Source organism: Perognathus longimembris, chromosome 7, assembly GCF_023159225.1.
Source record: "Perognathus longimembris pacificus isolate PPM17 chromosome 7, ASM2315922v1, whole genome shotgun sequence".
In the NCBI taxonomy this organism is placed as follows: Eukaryota; Metazoa; Chordata; class Mammalia; order Rodentia; family Heteromyidae; genus Perognathus; species Perognathus longimembris.
The window spans coordinates 6,156,530-6,177,463 of NC_063167.1; the positions used below are offsets into that span (position 1 = coordinate 6,156,530).

The following is a 20,934-nucleotide window of genomic DNA, read 5'->3' on the forward strand; positions in this document are numbered from 1 at the left end:
GGAGTACTTATTTTATCTGTCAAATGCCACATCCAGGCTCCAGCACTTACAGTATTGGTGAAACCCTGGAAATTCGGGCATCACAATCACCAATTAGTGAAATCGTTACTAATTTTGTTCCCAGTTTTGTTTATTGAAACACATAAAACTCTGCTGCTAGACTGGATTGAAGATTCTGATATTGCCACATGTCCACACGTGCTTACATCCAAGATGACTTTGTTCTTTCTGCTGAGACAGTACATTGGATTATTGATGTTGATGCTGTGGCACATTTTTATCATTATTGATTCCTATTTTTTATTTAGAGGAAAAATACAAGGGACCATAAATTGGAACTTGGCATACGTTTAATAGAATGATTGATGACATGTAAGATGTTTGGTTCTCTTAGAAGTAGCTTCGCACATAGAAGCAGCCAAACACTAATGAGAGCCATAATTAGAATTTATGGGAGATCAGAGTCAGCCAAAATATTTGACTTTGACTTCATTAATAAGACTTGCATCCTATTTCTGAACTTGAAATTGAGTACTATAACTGCAGGTTTCCATTTCTTCTTGACCATCTCCACCATGAAGTGCGACTTTGTGGAGGAAAGTTGCCTTGACAGTGGATATAATTTTCCTGTGTATTCTCTCTGGCTTCTCTTTTCACCTGCAGCTCCATCACATGATCCGCCATGTCCTCCCCAGCACAGGAGAGAGGGCCTCTCTGCTTCTCTCTCCCCCCATTTTCATCTCCTGTCTTCATAAATAGATTTTACTGCAAGAGCAGTGGAACTTGAGACAAAAAACTCATGGTTCAGATTCTTCCTTCCCTTACAGATTTACTCCTTTTTTCTGTTTTTTGGTCTGTACTGGGGCTTGAACTCAGGGCCTGGGTGCTCTCCCTGAGTTTTTTTGCTCAAGGCTAGTGCTCTACCACTTTGAACCAAAGTTCTACTTCTGGTTTTTGAGTGGTTAATTGTAGATAAGAGTCTCACAGGGACTTTTCTGTTTGAGAGATGGCTTTGAACAGCCATCCTCAGATCCTCAGATTTCAGCCTCCTGAGTAGCTAGGATTATAGGCGTGAGCCATCAGTGCCTGCACAGATTTATACACACACACACATAAATAGACATATCTATCTATCTATACCTATATATATCAGTTTAATTTGTAAAACCGAGGGTAAAACCCCTCAGTCCTTCAGACTGCTAATAATACACTCAAACTAGTATAGCAATCAGGAATGAGCTAGTTACATACCTATCAGTTCTAGATGAATCTCCAGGGATATAGGATGAGTGGTGACAGAAAGGCAATCCCCAAAAGAATTTTGATTTGTAGTTCTAGGGATTCAACTCAGGACCTTGCCCTTGCTTGGCTTATGCTTCACCACTAGACCCATGCTTCCCATGTGGTTTTCCAGAGTCTTATAGAATTCTCTGTCTTAGCTGGTTCCAGTAGAAGTTTATTTACAAAAGGGAAGAGATAGGGTGGGAAAGCAGGAGAAAGTTTGACAAAAAATGTATTCACTATCTTATGTACATATGTAAGTATAACCCCTCTGTACATCACCTTGACAATAAAATTAAAAGCGGAGGCTGGGAATTTGGCCTAGTGGTAGAGTGCTTACCTCACATACATGAAGCCCTGGATTTGATTCCTCAGCACCACATATATAGAAAAGGCCAGAAGTGGCGCTGTGGCTCAAGTGGTAGAGTGCTAGCCTTGAGCAAAAAGAAGCCAGGGACAGTGCTCAGGCCCTGAGTCCAAGGCCCAGGACTGGCAAAAAAAGGGGAGGGGGGTGAAGAAGTATCAGACAAGTTGGCCAGTAGACAGTATTTTGCCAACCCCTACTCTAAAACAAATTTTATATTCAGTGACTCTGGTGGCAGTGCCATTTGTGCCATTTGGATATTAGAAGGTAGGAAGCTATAGTAAATCATTTGAGACTAAATTATTATAAAGCCTCTTTTTAGTTAAAAAAAAAAAATCTCCATTTTGGGCTGGGAATATGGCCTAGTGGTAAAGTGCTCACCTTGTATACATGAAGCCCTGGGCAAAAAGAAGCCAGGGACAGTGATCAGGCCCTGTCAAGCCCCAGGACTGGCAAAGAAACAAAACAAAACCTCCATAAAGGAAGTTAATTTCCTTCAAGGCCTCTCACAAATCTGATCCATGATGCATGGATAGCCTATGGCTCTGACCCTTCACCCTCATTCTCAGGTCTGCATCTGATTTGGGGTTTTCCAGTGCCTTTGCTTCACCCTTTTGCCTCCTTTACTGGATAGCCCAAAACTGTATAAAACTGTCCTACTTTAAAGAAAAATGACTAGATGTCCTGTTATTTCACAGCTGCTCACCAACAACTCAGGAGTGCTTTGTGCAAAAGCAGCATCTTAAAAGGCTGAATATGGGGCAAAGTTGTATAAACACAGTCATTTTCCACAGCAGCCTTGTTACTTAAAGGGAAGCTTTTCTACCAGGTTTTCCTCTGGGTCTAAGAGCAGCATCTGCCTGATCACAGTGCATACCGTCCCCTTGTGTATATTTTATCTTCATTTTCTGATGGTTGTATGTATGTTCACTTTGTCTCGTTGACTATATTTAAAACCATTGAAGACATATATTTTCTATTTTTCATTTCGTGTTTTTTTTTTTTTTTTTTTTTTGCCACTCCTGGGTCTTGAACTCAAGGAATGGGCTCTGTCCCTGAGCTTCTCTATGCTCAAAGCTGGCACTCCACCACTTGAGCCACAGCACCACTTACAGCCTTTTCTGTTTATGTGGTGCTGAGAAATCAAACCCGGGATTTCATGCATGCTAGGCAAGCACTCTACCACTAAGCCACATTCCCAACCCCAATTTTACATTTCTTGATAAGTAAATAAGACCGGCACATGTTGAACTGTCAGAGACTTCTGAAATTATTGCAAATATCACATGAAGTAATGATGGCTTTGAAGTAGTACTTCTATAATTAAAAGCATGGACTTTTTTTTATTAAAGAAAAACAAACCTTTTGTTGGTGTTTCTCAGTCTGTCGTCGCCCTGTACCATTGCATTAAGTATTGGAATTTCCACGTGAGACAAGGGACATTGGCTATGATGCGGGTCCTTTCCACGTATGAGAGTCTTTGAGGATAAAACCACCAGCTCTTCCCCTGAACCAGGCGTTTGGGGTCCTCAGTGCTCATCTCACAGCATGAATTGTCCTGTCATCCTGTGACTTCCAGGAACTTGGACCCCGGTTGGCTGCGATGCTTAACTTTAATCTGCAGCAGCTCTGTGGCCCCAAGTGTCGTGACTTGAAGGTGGAGAACCCAGAGAAGTATGGATTTGAACCCAAGAAGCTGTTGGACCAACTGACAGATATTTACCTGCAGCTGGACTGTGCTCGGTTTGCAAAGGCCATTGCCGATGACCAGGTCAGTGCCTTCAGAGAACTGGGCGCTCTGGTGATGAGCTCTGCACACCCATACAGAGACCTCATCCACCCTGAATTTCCTCACCTGAACGGAGGGACAGTGACACTTCTCAAATGGTGGCTTGAAGTGTATAAATGGGAGTACTGCCGTAGCGAGAAAGGTGGAGATCAATTGGTTCGCCTTCTTGGGCAGTAGAGGACAGATCTGTCTTCCTGATGTTTCCTAGTTGAATTCTGATCCTCCTCCCCTCAGTAAGCCCTCTTCTGCTCGCACAGAAGTGTGCTGCATCAGCTTCGTCACAGTGGTGGCCCATGTTTAGTAAATGTGTGCCACACTTAACTTCTTTCTACATTTTCACTCAGTCCTCACAATATTATATAATGTGCATTCTACTAAATTTTCCTTCTTTCTTTTTTCTTTTTTTGTCAGTGTGGGGCTTGAACAGTCTCTGGGCCTGGGCACTTTGAGCCACAGTGCCACTTCCAGTTTTCTGGTGGTTAATTGCAGATAAGAGCTGGGGCTTTGAATCACTATCCTCAAGCCTCCTGAGTAGCTAGGATTATAGGTGTGAGCCACCAGAACCCAGCTAAATTTCTCATTTTTAAAATGAGGAAACTGAGGCACAGAGGTTAAATATAGCCTGCTCAAACTCGAATTAGTGGGATGGAGGGAGGACTTTTGACATCTGGCCCTGTGCTACATTCTCACCCTTTCCTGACATTTAAATGCCCAGAGGTGCCAGGTTTGTGTCTGTGACTCCATCTTTACTCAGGATTGGTCTACAAACTACTCATCACTAGGCATTCTAAAAAGTTTTTTTTATCCATATATCACCCAAAGAGAAAATAGTAAAATAGAAAAATTATAGATACTTTCTTTTTAAAAAAAATAGCTTTTATTCAGCTATAATTCATAGTAGGTGGGGTTTTTGCTTGTTTATTTGTTGACAAAGTGATGTACAGAGGGATTATAGTTTCATATGTAAGGCACATTTCTTATCAAACTTGTTACCTCCTCCTCCCTCATTTTTCTCCCGCCTTCCCCCTCCCTTGACACCGCCCCCCCCCCCCCCCCCCCCAGTTATACAGTTGGTTTACAGCATATTGTCTTCTTGTTTGTTATGGGGTTTTTGTTGTTTTGCCAGTCCTGGGCCCTGGACTCAGGGCCGGAGCACGGACCCTGGCTTCTTTTTGCTCAAGGCTAGCACTCTGCCACTTGAGCCACAGCGACACTTCTGGCCATTTTCTATATTTATGGTGCTGGGGAATCGAACCGAGGCAAGCACTCTTGCCACTAAGCCATATTCCCAGCCCCAGCATATTGTTTAGTAAGTATTACTGTTGCATTGGTTCTCCTTTTATCCTTTGTCTCTCCATTTTGATGTTCCCCTTACCTTCCCTGGTTCCGATAAACATATACAATACACAGGGTACCAAAATCAGTTACCATGACATCAGGGGTACAAGCATGGGGAAGAGAAACAAAAGAAAAAGGCATAATTTTACATGGTATGTTGAAAATAACAACAATGATAAAACTACTTCCATAACGTTGAGCTCATTTCGCTTAGCATTATCTTATGTGTTCATATGTACATAGCTATTGAGCTATTGTGATCTTCTGCTAGGACTGTCCTAGACATGTACTAATTATGACAGGTCTTCTATATAGACCAGGCTGACGTTAAGCTTCAAGTATTCCTGTCTCAGCCTCCTGAGTTCTAAGATTGAAGTAGTGATGGTGCTGGGGTTAGAACCTAGGGCCTCAGCACTTTCTGGGCTGATGTTCTACCATTTGAGCCACACCTACATACCTGTAACTGCTTTTTGATACAAGCAAGGGAAGCAGTCTTAAAAGAGTATCTGCAATGAAGGAAAAGAATGTATCTAAGGCAGTTTTTCCATAAAATATGGTTGTAAGTGAGCGGTTAGAAAGCTGTAGTCATTTGGGGGAGATGTTAAAAAATTTACTGTTTTTCTAGCCCAGAACTGTGTAATAGTGTACATATTTAAGTGTGAAGGTAAGTGGTAGTCTATAGTGAGGGATGGGAAGTGGAAAACACACCCATCCAGGTGGGCTGTACAAGGTAGCTTCTTAGACAGACTGACTGTCCCCAGGTGTCTCCTGCCCAGATGTGAATGTCACATCCTGTGAGCTCCTCATGTCTACTTCTGAGAGATCTGGAAGCAGTCTTCAGCATACTCCCTCTTCCCCAGTAGGTCTTGTTGTTGTGCCTGCCATATCACACGAGGATTCTCCTAGCCCCTGCATCATGTATGATGCAGATGCGTGGGCACACTTGTGAGCCGGTGGAACCCACAGTGCTGATGATGTCTTTGGATGGTGGGCGTGGGGTGGCCTGTGCTGGCATCTCCTTCAATCATAGACGTACTCCTTCAGTGACACATAGGAAGCAGAACCCAAGGGTGGGGGCGGGGGGCAGGGGAGCAGTGCTGAAGACCCAAACTCAGGTGCTTGTACTTATCAGGCAAACTCGCTTTTGTTGAGCCACATTCCCCAACCCTGGGAGCAAACCATGGTTAAGTGATCCCTTTGCTTCTTTTACAGATGTTGATTGAACTGGTTGTTGGGCATTGTTTGTTCATATTGGCCCTAAGCTGATTGGGGCCCTGCCTGCTTGTTGTTTTAAAAGATGGTTTGAGAGACTAGAGTGGAAAGATAGCAAGCAAGAAACAGGAGAAGCAGCAGAGTTTCATTTTCTCCTTCGGCAGTAATGGCAGTGGTCTGCTTTGGTGTGTCTTGTTTTCATGGGAAAACAAAAGATAAAAATGATAGTTTTACACAAAAGGACTCTGAGACTGTTCCTCCCTGTGTACCAGGAGTGAGCGGGAGAGAAGTCAGAGATCCATGAGATTGGCAGCATGATGCCAGGGTGCAGGAAGAGTTCTGGGCTTCATAGCCGAGTGGCACCTAGTACAAGGAGGTCTCACAGGAGCGCAGTGGGCACTGAGGCTGGGATTGCTCTGGCAGCAGACTCGACTGCACAGACAGATTGCTTGTCCAGTAGTCAGGAAGCATTGTCTCTTAACTACTTTTTCCTTAAAAAATAAAGAGCCCACCTAAAGTCACACATCTTCCATGCAGTCTTCCTAAGTTAATTGTTACTTCACAAATGTAGTGCCATTTTTGGTGGGAAGGTTTTGCTCTTTGTTTTTGGCAGCATGGTGGTTTTTAGGTGGTGTTCCTTTTGTTTTCGATGCCCTTTCTGAAAGGGCTTGAACTCAGGGCCTTGTGCTCTTGCTTGGCTTTTTTTGTTCAAGGTTGGCAATCTACCACTTGAGCCATGCTCCTAACCAAAATTAACCATTCAAAGCATTCAGTGGGGTCTGGGGATATGGCCTAGTGGCAAGAGTGCTTGCCTCATATACATGAAGCCCTGGGTTCGATTCCCAGCACCACATATATAGAAAATGGCCAGAAGTGGCGCTGTGGCTCAAGTGGCAGAGTGCTAGCCTTGAGCAAAAAGAAGCCAGGGACAGTGCTCAGGCCCTGACTGGGGAAAAAAAAAAAAAAGCATTCAGTGGCACGTAGGCCACGTAGTATTGTGTAGCCCTCCTCTCTGTTGGGCTCCAAAGGGCGTTCATCATCCTGAAAGAAAACCGTGCCCACTGAGCAGCCGTTGTCCACTTCCCCTGCCTACCACCAGCCTGGTATCTCTGTCATTTTACATATTCTTTACATTTGATATAAATAGAGCTGTGTAATGTGTGACCTTTTGTGTGTTTGGCTTCCTTCCTTTAATAATATTTTTGAGGAGCTAAAGCTAGAATACATGCCTGTAAGCATGAGGCCCTGGGTTTGACTCCCACCACCCTGGAAGTAAATGAAGTAATGTTTGGAGGTTTCATTCAGACTGTTGAGTATTTCAGCCCTTGATTCCTCTGTATGCTTGGATACAACTTCATTCTGTGGCTGTGTAAGTTGTTCATGCACTCATCCATAGGTGAACATTTGGGTTATTTCCACCTTTTAGCGGTTGTGGATAATGCTGCTATAAAGAATCATGTAATAACTATTTGACGTGGGCAACTGTTTTCAGTTGTTTGAGTATATGCCTGGAAGTGGAATTGCTGGGTCATATGGTAATCCTGTCTTAACATTTTTGAGGAGCTACACCATTTTCCACAGCTGCCACACTGTTTGACACATACGCCCCCACACACACCTCCAAATGGACAAAGGTTCACATTTCTCCACATTTAGCACTTGTTAATTTCTGGCTAACAAATTTGTTTCCCAAAGAGCCATCCTGGTGGCACTGAAGTGGTGTTTCATAGTGGTTTTGATTTGCATTTCCTTAATTAGAAATGGTGTTGACAGTTTGTTTTTTCATGTGTTTCAGGCCATTCTGGAGGAAATTTCTGTTAAGTCCTTTGATCCTTTTTAATTGAATGTATGTTGTATGTTCCTGTTAGGTTGGAAGAGCTCCCTGTATGTTCTAGATACTGCGCCCCTATTTAGTCTATGCTGAAGAGATACCCGTGTGAATGTTGTGTTTGCTGTGAAAGGTCCTTACAGCCCGGAACAGCACTGGTGCTGCTGCTCTGGCCTCCGCCACACCAAATCTGAGTGGGTGCGTGTGGGTGCTGCCCTGCTGCTGCTCTCTGACACTGAATGCCAGGTCCCCTTAGTAGAAGTACCCCGTGACTCCTCCACTCCCGCCACACTGCTGGAGCTTAGGGTCATTCACCCTGAAGCAGGCACCAGGGTGCTGGCTGAGAGCTCATAGTCCTTTGGCAGTGCAGTAGGGGAGGCTTTGTGAAGATCACAGATGGGCTTCATAGCTGATTGTTCGAAGAGGTGCACTGGCCCCTAGCTTCTGTAGCAGTCCTTCCTCTCCATCCATTTCCTGGCATGTTTACCCCTCTTGTTTTTACTGTCATATTTCAGTCATCTCTCCTTTGTGGCTTACTTGGATCATAAGGAATGAACACTAAATAAACAATTGGCTGAGCAGGGCACTGGTGGCTCCTGCTATTCCTGACTATGCAGGAGGCTGATCATGGAAAGTCCCAGGCAGAAAGGTTTGAGAGAACCTATCTGGCAAATTACCACAAAAAAGCAAGACTGGAGGCATGGCTTTGGTGGTAGAGTATCAGCCGAGCAAGTAAGCCAGACAATCACTGCAAGGCTTTGAGTCTAAACCCAGGGGAAAAAATGAAGAATTTGATGAATTAATGTAGTAATTTAGCTGTAGACAACTGTAACCTGAACTTTTTTAGGATTCCAAAATTGCCTCTTCTGAGTATTGCCAGGCCCGGCCACCACCCTGCAAGCACTTTCCTCTCCGCCTTTTCCTCTCGGCTGCATGGCTAGTAAGGGGAGTAGGTGTGCAGACCAAGCAGCCATATGACGTACTTAGAAACGGAAGTGGAAAACAAGAAAGAAGAAAGGTGTGGAATTCCAGTCCCGTGCTCCAGAAGACGACGACTGTGAGATGCATTCATGCTGCATGGTGCTGACTCCACAGGGAAAAGAAAGCAGAGGTCCCAGGGGACAGTGGCATCATGCAGCAGCCCCGGAAGCTGGACAGCTCTTCTCCGGGGGGGAGCTGGATGCACTGCTTCTTACTGTCTTACAAGTCAAGAAAAGATTATATCACTCTCTCACACCATCTTGTCTGTCATGGTGCTTGAACTCATGGCCTGGGCACTGTCCCTGAGCTTTTCTGCTCAAGGCTAGCACTCTACCACTTTAAATCATAGCTCCACTTCTGGTTTTCTAGTGGTCAATTGAGAGATAAGGGTCTTAGGGACTTTCCCGCCAGGGCTGGCTTTAAACAGTGATCCTCAGATCCCAGCCTCCTGAGTGGCTAGGATTATAGGCCTGTGTCACCAGCGCCCAGCTGGCTCACCAAGTCTTCATTTCTAATCAACCACTAGAAAACTGGAAGTAGCACTGTGGCTCAGAGTGGTAAAGTGCTAGACTTGAGCAAAAGCAGCTCGGGGACAGCACGTAAGCCCTGAGTTCAAGCTCCACAACTGACCAAAAGAAACAAAGGAATGAACTTAGGAAAGGTTGGGACTTGCCAACATCACAAAGCTGGAAAGTGAGGTCTGCGTCCATGGTGGACACTAGTCCTCTAATCTCTTCTCTCTTTGGCCATGTCTCACGTCTGTTTTCGGGACTTTACCTGTGGACTAGAGTTGCTCAAAGCCAGTGGGATACCTGACACCTGATATTGTTGGACTAATCTTCAAGAATTGATAGTGAATAGGAGGAAGCTCTTTCCAGTGTAGACAACACTGGGTTGTTTTTCCTGTGTTTACTTTCATGGACAAGCAGTTTCCACCTCCTCATGGACTGCTAGGGTACAGTGCTTTGCAATACTAAAATGGATTTGATTTCCTTTGTGCTCGCTTCAGATTTTCAGAAATCCCCATTTGCCTTAATCCAATTGTACACAGTTTGCTACATTGCCCCAGTCTTGGTGTATGCATAAAGTATGTCCCCCGTGTGGCTGCAGGTACATAGAGAAAGAGTGGTGAGTAGCTAGGATGTAACTATGTACAGTTGAAAGACCTCAGCTAGGTCATACTTCAGATCTTTTCTGCAGCTTCTTTTTTCTGCCTAACCCCTCATGTTACCTTTCTTCATCTGCAGAGATCCTACAGCAAGGAACTGTTTGAAGAAGTCATTTCCAAGATGCGGAAGGCAGGAATCAAATCCACAATAGCAATAGAGAAGTTTAAGCTTCTTGCCGAGAAAGTCGAAGAGATAGTGGCTAAGAACGCCCGGGCAGAGATCGACTACAGTGACGCCCCGGACGAGTTCAGAGGCGAGTGGCCCAGTTTGTGCTCACATCTTTGAGTTAATTGGGCACCGTCTGCTTCTTCCTTCTGTGACAGCATCCTTAGTTGCTTTTTGCTTTTTTTGGTCCTGGGGCTTGAACTCAGGGCCTGGGCACTGTCCCTGAACTCTTTTTGCTCAAGGCTAGCACTACTTCCAGTTTTCTGGTGGTTAACTGGAGATAAAAGTCTCGCTGTCTGGGCTGGCTTTGAACTGTGATCCTTAGATCTCAGCCTCCTGAGTAGCTAGGATGACAGGCGTGAGCCACCAGCACCCAGCCTTAGTTGCTTCTTGAAAGGTTTTGGCTGAATTACATTTGCCTCTTTCTTTTTTTTTTTTTTTTTTGCCAGTCCTGGGCCTTGGACTCAGGGCCCTCAGGCTTCTTTTTGCTCAAGGCTAGCACTCTGCCACTTGAGCCACAGCGCCGCTTCTGGCCATTTTCTGTATATGTGGTGCTGGGGAATTGAACCCAGGGCCTCACGTATATGAGGCAAGCACTCTTGCCACTAGGCCATATCCCCAGCCCACCTTTGCCTCTTTCTAACTCGTAATTTTTTTTCAAAGAAAACCTCCTTAGCCCAATTTCAAACTGGGTTATCCTGCATATTTTAAAGATGTTTTTTGTTTTGGTTTTGGTTTTTGCCAGTCCTGGGGCTTGGACTCAGGGCCTGAGCACTGTCCCTGGCTTCTTTTTGCTCAAGGCTAGCACTCTGCCACTTGAGCCACAACGCCACTTCTGGCCTTTGCTATATATGTGGTGCTGAGGAATCGAACCCAGGGCTTCATGTATACGTGGCAAGCACTCTTGCCACTAGGCCATATTCCCAGCCCTTAAAGATGGTTTTGCCTTTCAGGATTTGCCCTTTCTGAGAATCCTGAGACCCTAAGGAAGGGTCCTGGCTGCTGGGTGCTCCTTCCCTCTGCAGAAGACTGTGCGCATACCTTTATCTCACGCTGGCTTGCTTCTCAGCTTGGGGACTTGCTCAGGCCATTTTGATAGCTGCTCTATCGGGTGTGCTTTTCATTGGTAGGAGGGGCTTGGTTTTGCTCTGTTTTTCATGTGCAGCCTCTATCCTAAGGTCAGTTTGCTTTGCTGTGTCTCTGCAGACCCTCTGATGGACACGCTGATGACTGACCCCGTGCGCCTGCCCTCTGGCACCATCATGGACCGCTCCATCATCCTGCGGCACCTGCTGAACTCTCCCACTGACCCCTTCAACCGCCAGACGCTGACGGAGAGCATGCTAGAACCAGGTAGGGAGGGCACTACCCGAGTGGCAGTGCCGACCCCTCAGTGCAGCCAGAGTCCTGTATCAAGAGATCAGCCAAGCCCTGCATTGGATCCTGGCGACTCAGGAGGCTGCGATCTGAGGAGTGGGGTTTGAAGCCAGCCCACACAGACAAAACCAATTAGCCAGTTATCTCCAATTAGCCAGCAAAAAGCTGCAAGTGAGGTGTGGCTCAAATGGTAAAGCACTTAAGCAAAAAAAGGCAAGAGTGTGAGGTGCTGAGTTCAAGCCTCAGTACTGGCACCAAAAAAGAGAGAGACTTAAAGAGTGAAAGAGAAAAATTAGCCAAGAAAGGGAAACCTATCAACTGTAGAGAACTACCCAGTGTGTGTTCTTCCTATGGAAGAGACACCAGCCCTCTGCTCTTTTCTGCTATCAGTTTAGCACTTCTCTTTCATGAGCTTAGTGAAGGAAAGAGAGGCCTCGCTTCCACTTACAGAGCGATTGCTGAAAAGCCCTCCTATCTGGGACATTAATCCCCCTTCCTTTTCTCTCTCAGTGCCAGAACTGAAAGAACAGATCCAAGCGTGGATGAGAGAGAAGCAGAGCAGCGATCACTAAGCCATCCCTCTCCACCGCTTCTGGAAGCCAGGCCAGCGGGGCAGACGCGGTCAGTGTCTGCCGTGAAGCTGCTGCTCGAGCCTTGGCAAGCACGCCTTGCCAGATCCCGAGCCCCCGCCCAGAGTGACCAAACAGCAGCGGCCTGCAGGCCCGTGGAGAGAGGAGCCCGGTTCCTGTACATATATTTAAGTGACACCCACAGTGAGAAGCTTGGGGACGGGCTAGGATTGCCTGTGTAATAAAGCACGTCCTTCACACGTCACAGTGGAAGTCTTAGTGGTGACCGGTGGGCGGGGCAGCTTCCCCTTCATCTTTTGTTTTTGTTTTGTTTTGTTTTTGTTTTTAAATCCAGTGTCCATTAATTTGATTGTGATTAGAGAACTTGGACATTTTGCTGCTAAAGAATCTCTCCCCCTCTCCTCCCTCCAGGCCCTACTTGCACTGCTCTGGATTTTTTAAAGAGAAGCAAAAACAAAAACAAACTCATTTCCCCAGCCCTCCAAACCATATATTCTGTGAGATAACTGTGCCTGCGACAAAGTGTTAATCCCGGGATCGTATTTTTATATCATATTCACATATTTGTTTTTTTAATTGGTGTTAGATGACATGATTAATAAAAAAGGCAAAATATTTTCAGAATTTGAATTTCAGGTTTTTTTTCTTTTAAAATGTCCCTATTAAATTTTTTTATTGTTAAAAAAGAAATGAAGAGAATCCTGTTGCTCTGGTCCTTCTAACACGCCCTGAATTAGGAATCCAAGCGGCAGGTGCAGCTGCGGAGTGGCTTCAGCATCAGGACTTGTGCGTCTGGGGGGATGGGGTGAGGGTTGGGGTTTTTTAATGCTATGTGACAGTTCCAAACTTTTACCGTGCTCCTCTGAGGGTAAATCAACTCCTCAACCCAGGGTTCATTTGTATGACGTGTCCTTTGGGGTTTGGCCTTACCAAAGCAAAAAAGGGGTGCAAAAAATGTGGGAGCATGTCTGCCTGTTGAACACCCAGACACACAACCACATGCACACGCGAGCATAAGACGTTCGTTCATTTTGTATTACTGCTCTCTATGCGACAGACTTGAATTCTTGAATTTCCTCTGGGGTAAAAAAAGGATTTGAAACCATAAAGTGTTTTGAAGAAATTAAGTCTACAAAAACATACTTTCTTTTTTCTTTTCCTTTTTTTCCCCTCCACAGACAATGTCTTTCTTTGTTCAATTCCTAATGCAAACTACAATAAATGGTGATACACAGTCGGAAGGAATCTTCTTTGAGTCTCTTCTTTTTGTGGAAAGAAAAAGGGGGAGGGAGACACAAGAGCCAAAGGAGAGTGCCTGTGGTGAATTAGTTTTTCTGGCAGCAATTAGAAGCTGCTATTTTTAAAATAAAACTTTCCCATCCACATTAGCCTTGCCGCTGAATTTGGTTCTGATTTCACCACTGGAGAGGCCGAGCTTTGTTACACTGGGCCTCCTGGCTCCAGGAACTGCTTCACCTCAGAGATCTTGTCCCAGGCCTTCTAGGTCCCTGCTCAAGCCCCACCCACTCATTAGCATGTCTAAAATTTAGCAGTTCTGGAGATTGAATCCCGGACCTTGCACATACTAAGTTAGCACTCTTCACTGAGTTCCATCCCCTGGCCTGCACAAGCATTTCTCTAAACACCTGGAGTAGTGACTGCTAGCAATATGGAGCACTTCACACTTCTCAGGAAAAGACCTTTGTATTTATTTCCCACTTGTTCTGTTTTCTTTTTCATTTTTTTGGTACTAGGACTTGAACTCAGGGCCTCACATTCATGCTTAGCTTCTTTACACTCAAAGCTGACATTCTTATCTCTTGAACCACACCTCCACTTCAAGTTTTTTGCTAGGTAATTTGAAATAAAGAGTGTCACCAACTTTCCTGATTGGGCTAGCTTTGAACCTCAATCCTCAGATCTCAGCCTCCTGAGTAGCTAGGATTACAGGTGTGATCGATCAACACCTAGCTTCTGTTTTGTTTTAAATAGATCAGGGTAGAGGATGCAGAGATGTTATTGCTCAATGTCTACTGGCCAGTTACTTGAGGGACAAATATCCAGGTTCTAGAACTCAAGCCTTGGCCTCTTTTCTACTCCTCTGGAGCATATTTGGACTTGCTTTCCTCTGCCTCCCCACAAAATACAATTTATTCACTGTAGCACATTTTCCATGATATACATTATATGTGTGTGGGGGCTGGGAATATAGCCTACTGGCAAGAGTGCTTGACTCATATACATGTAGCCCTGGGTTCGATTCCCCAGCACCACATATATAGAAAACAGCCAGAAGTGGCGCTGTGGCTCAAGTGGCAGAGTGCTAGCCTTGAGCAAAGAGAAGCCAGGGACTGTGCTCAGGCCCTGAGTCCAAGGCCCAGGACTGGCAATAAATAAATAAATGAATAAATGAATTATATGTGTGTATACCCACAAGTGAAAATTACCAGTAATCCCACCATACAGATAACTACTTTTTTGTTAACTGTATTTTCTGTCTTCTTTTTTTTTTTTTTTTTTGTTTTTTTTTGGCCAGTCCTGGGCCTTGGACTCAGGGCCTGAGCACTGTCCCTGGCTTCTTCCCGCTCAAGGCTAACACTCTGCCACTTGAGCCACAGCGCCGCTTCTGGCCGTTTTCTGTATATGTGGTGCTGGGGAATCGAACCTAGGGCCTCATGTATCCGAGGCAGGCACTCTTGCCACTAGGCTATATCCCCAGCCCCTGTCTTCTTTTTTTTTTTTTGCACTTGCTAGACAAGCACTTTGCTACTGAGCTACATCCCAGCCCAACTACTTACTCATCACTCACTTACTTATGTGCATTCCTCAAATTATGTTTACTAGCTCCTTATCTGGTCTTGTTTCTTTATTGGGCTCACAATATCCACTGCTATCTCTTCACCCAGATTATAAAACTCAGGGGCATACTTTTTTTTTTTTTTTGGCCAGTTCTGGGGCTTGAACTCAGGGCCTGAGCACTGTCCCTGGCTTCTTTTTGCTCAAGGCTAGCACTCTGCCACTTGAGCCACAGAGCCACTTCCAGCTTTTTCTATATTCGTGGTGCTGAGGAATCGAACCCAGGGCTTCATGTATATGAGGCGAGCACTTTGCCACTAGGCCATAGTCCCAGCCCCAGGGGCATACATTTTGTTGTACTATTTAAATCACCCCTTTCCCAGAGTATAATTTCTGCTTTGTAGCTCCACATTCACTTGATGGAGTCAAAATTCCAAAGTTCCAATGAAGTTCCAATGGGGGGGGAGGGGCAGCCTGTCTCCTGTAACTGTCTCGAGGGGAAAGATGTTGGGGATTTCTGTTTTGAGAGTGCAGGGTGGCTGTTCCACAGAAACATTTGTTTGCCTTCAATCTGTGGTTCTAGATATTAAAATGCAAACTATTCTGAAAGTAGAGCTGGACTAAAGGGAAGATGTCAAAGAAGATACGGCATCTAGGAATCTGGTCGACCAAAGGGCCTTAGAAGATGATTAAAATAACTTTTTACTCATTTTATGACTCACGGTTGTGTGGATTCTAGGAAGGATTTGGTAGCACACCTTCTGAAACCACCCCAGGGTGTTATCTTCTTCACTTTGTAACCTTTGAGTTTGGGACCTAAAATAGTGAATTGCACCATGTATTTACTGGGGTACTAACTGGGCACTATCTGACCAGGAATGTTTTGATTTGTTTTAGTTTTTGACTCAGGTCCTCATGCTTGCTAGGCAGACTCTCTACCTCAATCTATGCCCCCACCCTACCCCTTTTTGTTGACTTTTTTTTTTTTTTTTTAACCAGTCCTGGGGCTTGAACTCAGCCTGGGCACTGTCTTTGCGCTTCTTTTGCTTAAGGCTAGCACTCTACCACTTGAGCCACAGCACCACTTTGGGCTTTTTCTATATATGTGGTGCTGAGGAATCAAACCGGGTTTCATGCATGCTAGGCAAGCACTCTGCCATTAAGCCATATTCCCGGCCCCTGTTTTACTTATATTTTAATGAGTCTTGCATTTTTGCCCAGGCCATCCTCAGACCACTACCTACAAACACTTGCATAACTAGGATTATATATACATGCCACTGTGCCCTTCTTATTAGGTAAGATGAAGGTCTTGCCTTGGGGCTTGAACGGGGCCTATGCGCTGTCCCTGAGCTGATTGTTTGTTTGCTCATGGCTAGCACTCTACTAGTTTGAGCCACAGCGCCACTTCCAGTTTCTGGTGATTAATTTTAATTTTATTTTATTTTTGCCAGTCCTGGGCCTTGGACTCAGGGCCTGAGCACTGTCCCTGGCTTCTTTTTGCTCAAGGCCAGCACTCTGCCACAGCGCCACTTCTGGCCATTTTCTATATGTCGTGCTGAGGAATCGAACCCAGGGCTTCATGTATACGAGGCAAGCACTCTTGCCACTAGGCCATATTCCCAGCCCCAGTTTCTGGTGATTATTAGGAGATAAGTGTCTCATAGACTTTCTTGCCCAAGCTGGCTTTGAACTGCAATCCTCACATCCCAACCTCTGGAGTAGCTAGGATTACAGGCATGAGCCACTGTACCTCCTGACCACAGATAGGATGTTGATATCAGCTAGTGTTGGGCTGCAAGAAATAAATGGGCTGGTAGTAATTTCTGTTTCTCGAATATATTCTTCATGCAGGACACATGCATGTATTAACTAACGTAATCCTTAATAGTCACATTAAAAGGAAATAGTGCAGCCTGGCTGGTACATGAGTCTAAGCTTCAGAGACTGATCTCATCACACTCCTGCCACATGACAGTATTCCAGAATGTTCCACAGCCAGAATGGTTCAGAATGGTGCCCAAGGACACATGGGGAAACCGCAGAGCATTCTGGAAAGGACTTGGACCGCAGAGTCAGCTTTTCACCTGATACTCATTTTAAATGGTTAGATGATATCAAGCTCACGGTTTTTGTTCATTTCTAGCCACTCACTATAGACCCGCAAGTTTTAACCTTTCTTTCTCATCACCCAAGTCCTGTCTCTCTTGGGCTCTCTGTCGCTGAAAGTGCCAACGCCTTTCCAGGGCAACACTTGCAGAGGCAGCCTTGACTCGTGTTGTGCCCCCCCCCACCCCCGCCCCCAATCTACACACAGATCTCTCAGCTCTACCCACAGAATGAATTCCAGCATTCACCAGGCCCACGACTCTTCCCTGAGTCTCAGTCATTATCGGCTCTGCTTATGCCCTTTGTCTTCCCTCATAGTAATAGCTGCTTGGGGGGGGGGGGGGGGGGAGCGGGTGCAGCTCGCTGGTACAGCGCCTGCCTAGCATGCACCAGGGCCTGGATTCAATCCGGAGCACCACCAAAAAATCCAGAGCACCAGTGGCTCACACCTTGTCATCCTAGCTACTCAGGAGGCTGAGATCTGAGGATCACGGTTCAAAGCCAGCCTGGGCAGAAGAGTCCGTGGGACTCTTTATTCCCAATAACCTACTTAGAAAAAGCCAGAAGTGGTGCTGTGGCTCAAGTGGTAGAGCTCTAGCCTTGAACACAAAGAGGCTCAGGGACAGTAGCCAGGCCCTGAGTTCAAGTCCCAGGACTGGCAAAAAAGAAAAAAGTTCTGTGTTTACATGTGTTATAATATCTACAAATTTCATTTCAGGATAGTAAAGGGGGTGTTAAGTGTTGGGAATTTTCTTTTAAAGAGGCTCTAATGGGGTTGAGGATGTGTGGTTTAGAGGTCCAGGCACCATATGGAATTCCGGAACACTTTATCAACCTCAATCCTGAACTACAGCCCACCCTCCTTTTCTATGTAAGGCAGAGGCATTTCTTAATTGTATGGGGGTGGGGGGTACTAGAGTTTGAACTCAGGTCTTTGCGCTGCTCTACTATTGAGAAAAGCCATCACCCTTTTCCTTCTTTTCTTTTGCACTGGTTATTTTTAAGGTAGGGTCTGCTTCCTGGCCATGCACATTCCTGCACATTGATGTGCCTAGTGTCAGCTTTCTGTCATAGCTGGTATGACAGGTGTGAGCTTCCGTGGCCAACTTCTGTTGCTATGGAGTCTCAGACATTTCTGCCTCAGCTGGGACCCTCCTGATCTCAGCCTCCCACATATCTAGGAATGACAGATGCATACCATCATGCTGAAATATGGGTGGAAAAGGGGTTTCTCAAACCGTCTGCCTAGTATGGCCTTGAACCTGCCTTTCAACCCACAGTCCTCCCCTTCCCAGTCTCCGAAGTAGCTAGGATTATAATCCTTAACCACTGGCACCCAGCTCATTTCTTAAGCTAGCTCTTGTAATGAGCGGTAGTCTAGTGGTATTTCATAGTATGGATCTTGAGTGTTCCCCAAAGGTGCATGAAGGAAAGACTTGCTCCCCAAGATGGTGCTGGGAGGGGGACAGTGGATCCCATAGGCGGTGTAGCCTAGTGGGGTTTTCAGCTTATTGGAGGTGTGTCTCAATGGGGGGTGGGTGGGAGATGAGGCCTGCTCGGTAAGGCGAGCAGTATTCCATGCACTCCTGCCATGATCTACGACCTTGACAGACCCAAACCAGCGCCATTCCTCAATCACAGTCTTCAGACTGGAAACAACATCAGTCTTGTCTTTGCAAGTTCGTGACTACAAATATTGATTATGGTGGCAGAAAGCTAGTACATAAAGTGTTCATTATTTTGCTTTGAAACATCCTTACCTGAGCTGGGCATGGTGGTTTACATCTGTCATCCCAGCTACTTATTATATAGCAGTTGGGAGAATCAGAGTTCAAGGCCAGCCCTAGCCTCTAGACTCCCGGTCTCAATCAATAAATCAGTAAGCCAGGCATGATGGTTCTCATCTTTGGTCCCAGCCAGGCAAAAATAAAAGGATTTGTCTCAGGCAAGACCCTGTCTGAAGAAGAACCAAAGCCAGGCACCTGGGAATCATCCATGTAATCCTAGCTACTTGGGAGGCTGAGAACTGGAAGATCACAGTTTGAAGCTAACCCAGGCAGAAATGTTTACTAGATTCCAATCTCAAATGAGAAAGCGCCAGCCGAGTGAGCATGAGGCCCTGAGTTCATGCAGTATTGACAAAGTCTCCATCACTACCATAGAAAGGTCTCCAGCTTCTCATTGACTTTTGGCTCTACTGTCAGTTTCCTTCAATGAGCTCCTATCTACTGCCTGTCACCCATTCCCAAAGCCAATGCCGCATGTATCCTGCTTTGTTGCAATGCCACCCACAGCTAACTGGGACCTAAATCCTGCTGCAAAAGACATCACACAGAAGCTGAGATTTTTATCATCTGTGATGGTTTGGGTTTGATGGAGCCCAGCTATCCAATTCTCACTCAGGGAACGTAAAGGATTATGGCCAAAAAGTAGCCAGCTTGCAACTGGCTTTAGGCTGGTACCCCTGCCCTGGGGGTAGGCCTCAAAGGGGAGTATGGGACAGGAGTGAGTCCATTTGGTCTCCACTGGCATAAAACGTAATGACCAGATCCCAAAAGGACCAGGCGGAAGCAGGGTTGTTCTGACCTAAAACTGCAGCCACAGGCCATCAGCTTCAAGAGATGCAAGCAAAGACCCTACTTCTCAATGGGAAGAATGTCCGCATCGTATTTCAAGAATAACAAATGGGATTGGGGGGGGCGCTATTTAGGTGGTACTAGAAGTGAACTTGGAGTCTTATGCTTGCAAGGCTGCCACTCTATCATTTGGGTCATGCCTCCACGTCCAGCTTTTTACTGGTTAATTGGAGATAAACATCCCTCAAAGCCCTGGCTGGCTTTGAACTACAATCCTCCAATTGCAGTCTCCTGAATAGCTAGGATTACAGGCGTGAGCCACCAGGACCAGGCTTCTAATGTAGCTTTTTGCTGGTTATTTGGAGATGGAGTCTCAAAGATGTTTCTGTCCCAGATGGCTTCCATGATCATCAGATCTGTCTCCTGAGCACTAGAATAAGACCCCTTTTCATATTATATATATGGGTATCATTTTATTATCTCTAAGTAGTTGTACAAAAGTAGTTATTGAGGGCTGGAGATATGGCCTAGTGGCAAGAGAGTTTGCCTTGTATACACGAGGCCCTGGGTTCGATTCCCCAGCACCACATATACAGAAAATGGCCAGAAATGGCACTGTGGCTCAAGTGGCAGAGTGCTAGCCTTGAGCAAAAAGAAGCCAGGGACAGTGCTCAGGCCCTGAGTCCAAGCCCAGGACTGGCCAAAAAAAAAAAAAAGTAGTTATTGAGTTCAACTGGCATGTTGAATTGAAATTGCCCTTTGGCTGATTCTAATCTGTGACCTAACAGCTCCTACCCCACCTCCTCTCCACCCATAGCCAGCCACCTCCCTCTTCTGATCCCAGCTACTGTTACCTCCTGCCCTTGAGCCCAGCCATCCATCTCAGAACGGCCCAGTCATTGGAGTTTCTCCGCTCTTCCCTCTTTAGTCTGGCTTTTCCAGGGCTGGCCTCAGCGCTCTCATTCTCCCAGCAACCCCACGGTAGATAGGATCAACCATCCACCTCCGGAGGAAGCAGCCGCAATTCAGGGCGGATCAGCTCATGCGTCTGCAGAGGAAGAGGCTGAAAGTCAGGGAGGTTACGCTCCTTGCCTACAGCCACACAGATGCTGCTGGAAGATGCTAGGCACGTCCGGTTCGTGAAACACCGGGGAAAGCTTGGCTTCAGTCATTCTAAACCCCGTGGGATCCTGGGATGGAAAGAGGAATTGTGACATTGCTGCTTTTCAGCAGACAGTCTGTAAATCTTCCGTCTTTCTGCATCCTGTATCACTTTTTATGGCGCTTTAAATTATTGATGTTGTTTTGTTGAAAGCTAAGCACATTGGAGAAATTGCCACTTAGGGGAAGGGAGAAAAG

General features: G+C 45.8%; 1 protein-coding gene across 2 annotated transcripts in view; it reads left to right on the forward strand.

Moving 5' to 3' along the window:
- Positions 1–13,331, forward strand: part of Ube4b (ubiquitination factor E4B) — a 114,592-nt gene extending 101,261 nt beyond the window's left edge. For both annotated transcript variants that reach the window (XM_048350205.1, XM_048350204.1), the window contains 4 exons: positions 3,225–3,416; positions 10,041–10,215; positions 11,334–11,480; positions 12,015–13,331. In XM_048350205.1, coding sequence (XP_048206162.1) covers positions 3,225–3,416; positions 10,041–10,215; positions 11,334–11,480; positions 12,015–12,076 — 576 coding nt within the window. In that variant the 3' untranslated portion in view covers positions 12,077–13,331. The remainder of the gene's footprint in view (positions 1–3,224; positions 3,417–10,040; positions 10,216–11,333; positions 11,481–12,014) is intronic.
- Positions 13,332–20,934: the final 7,603 nt, after the last annotated feature.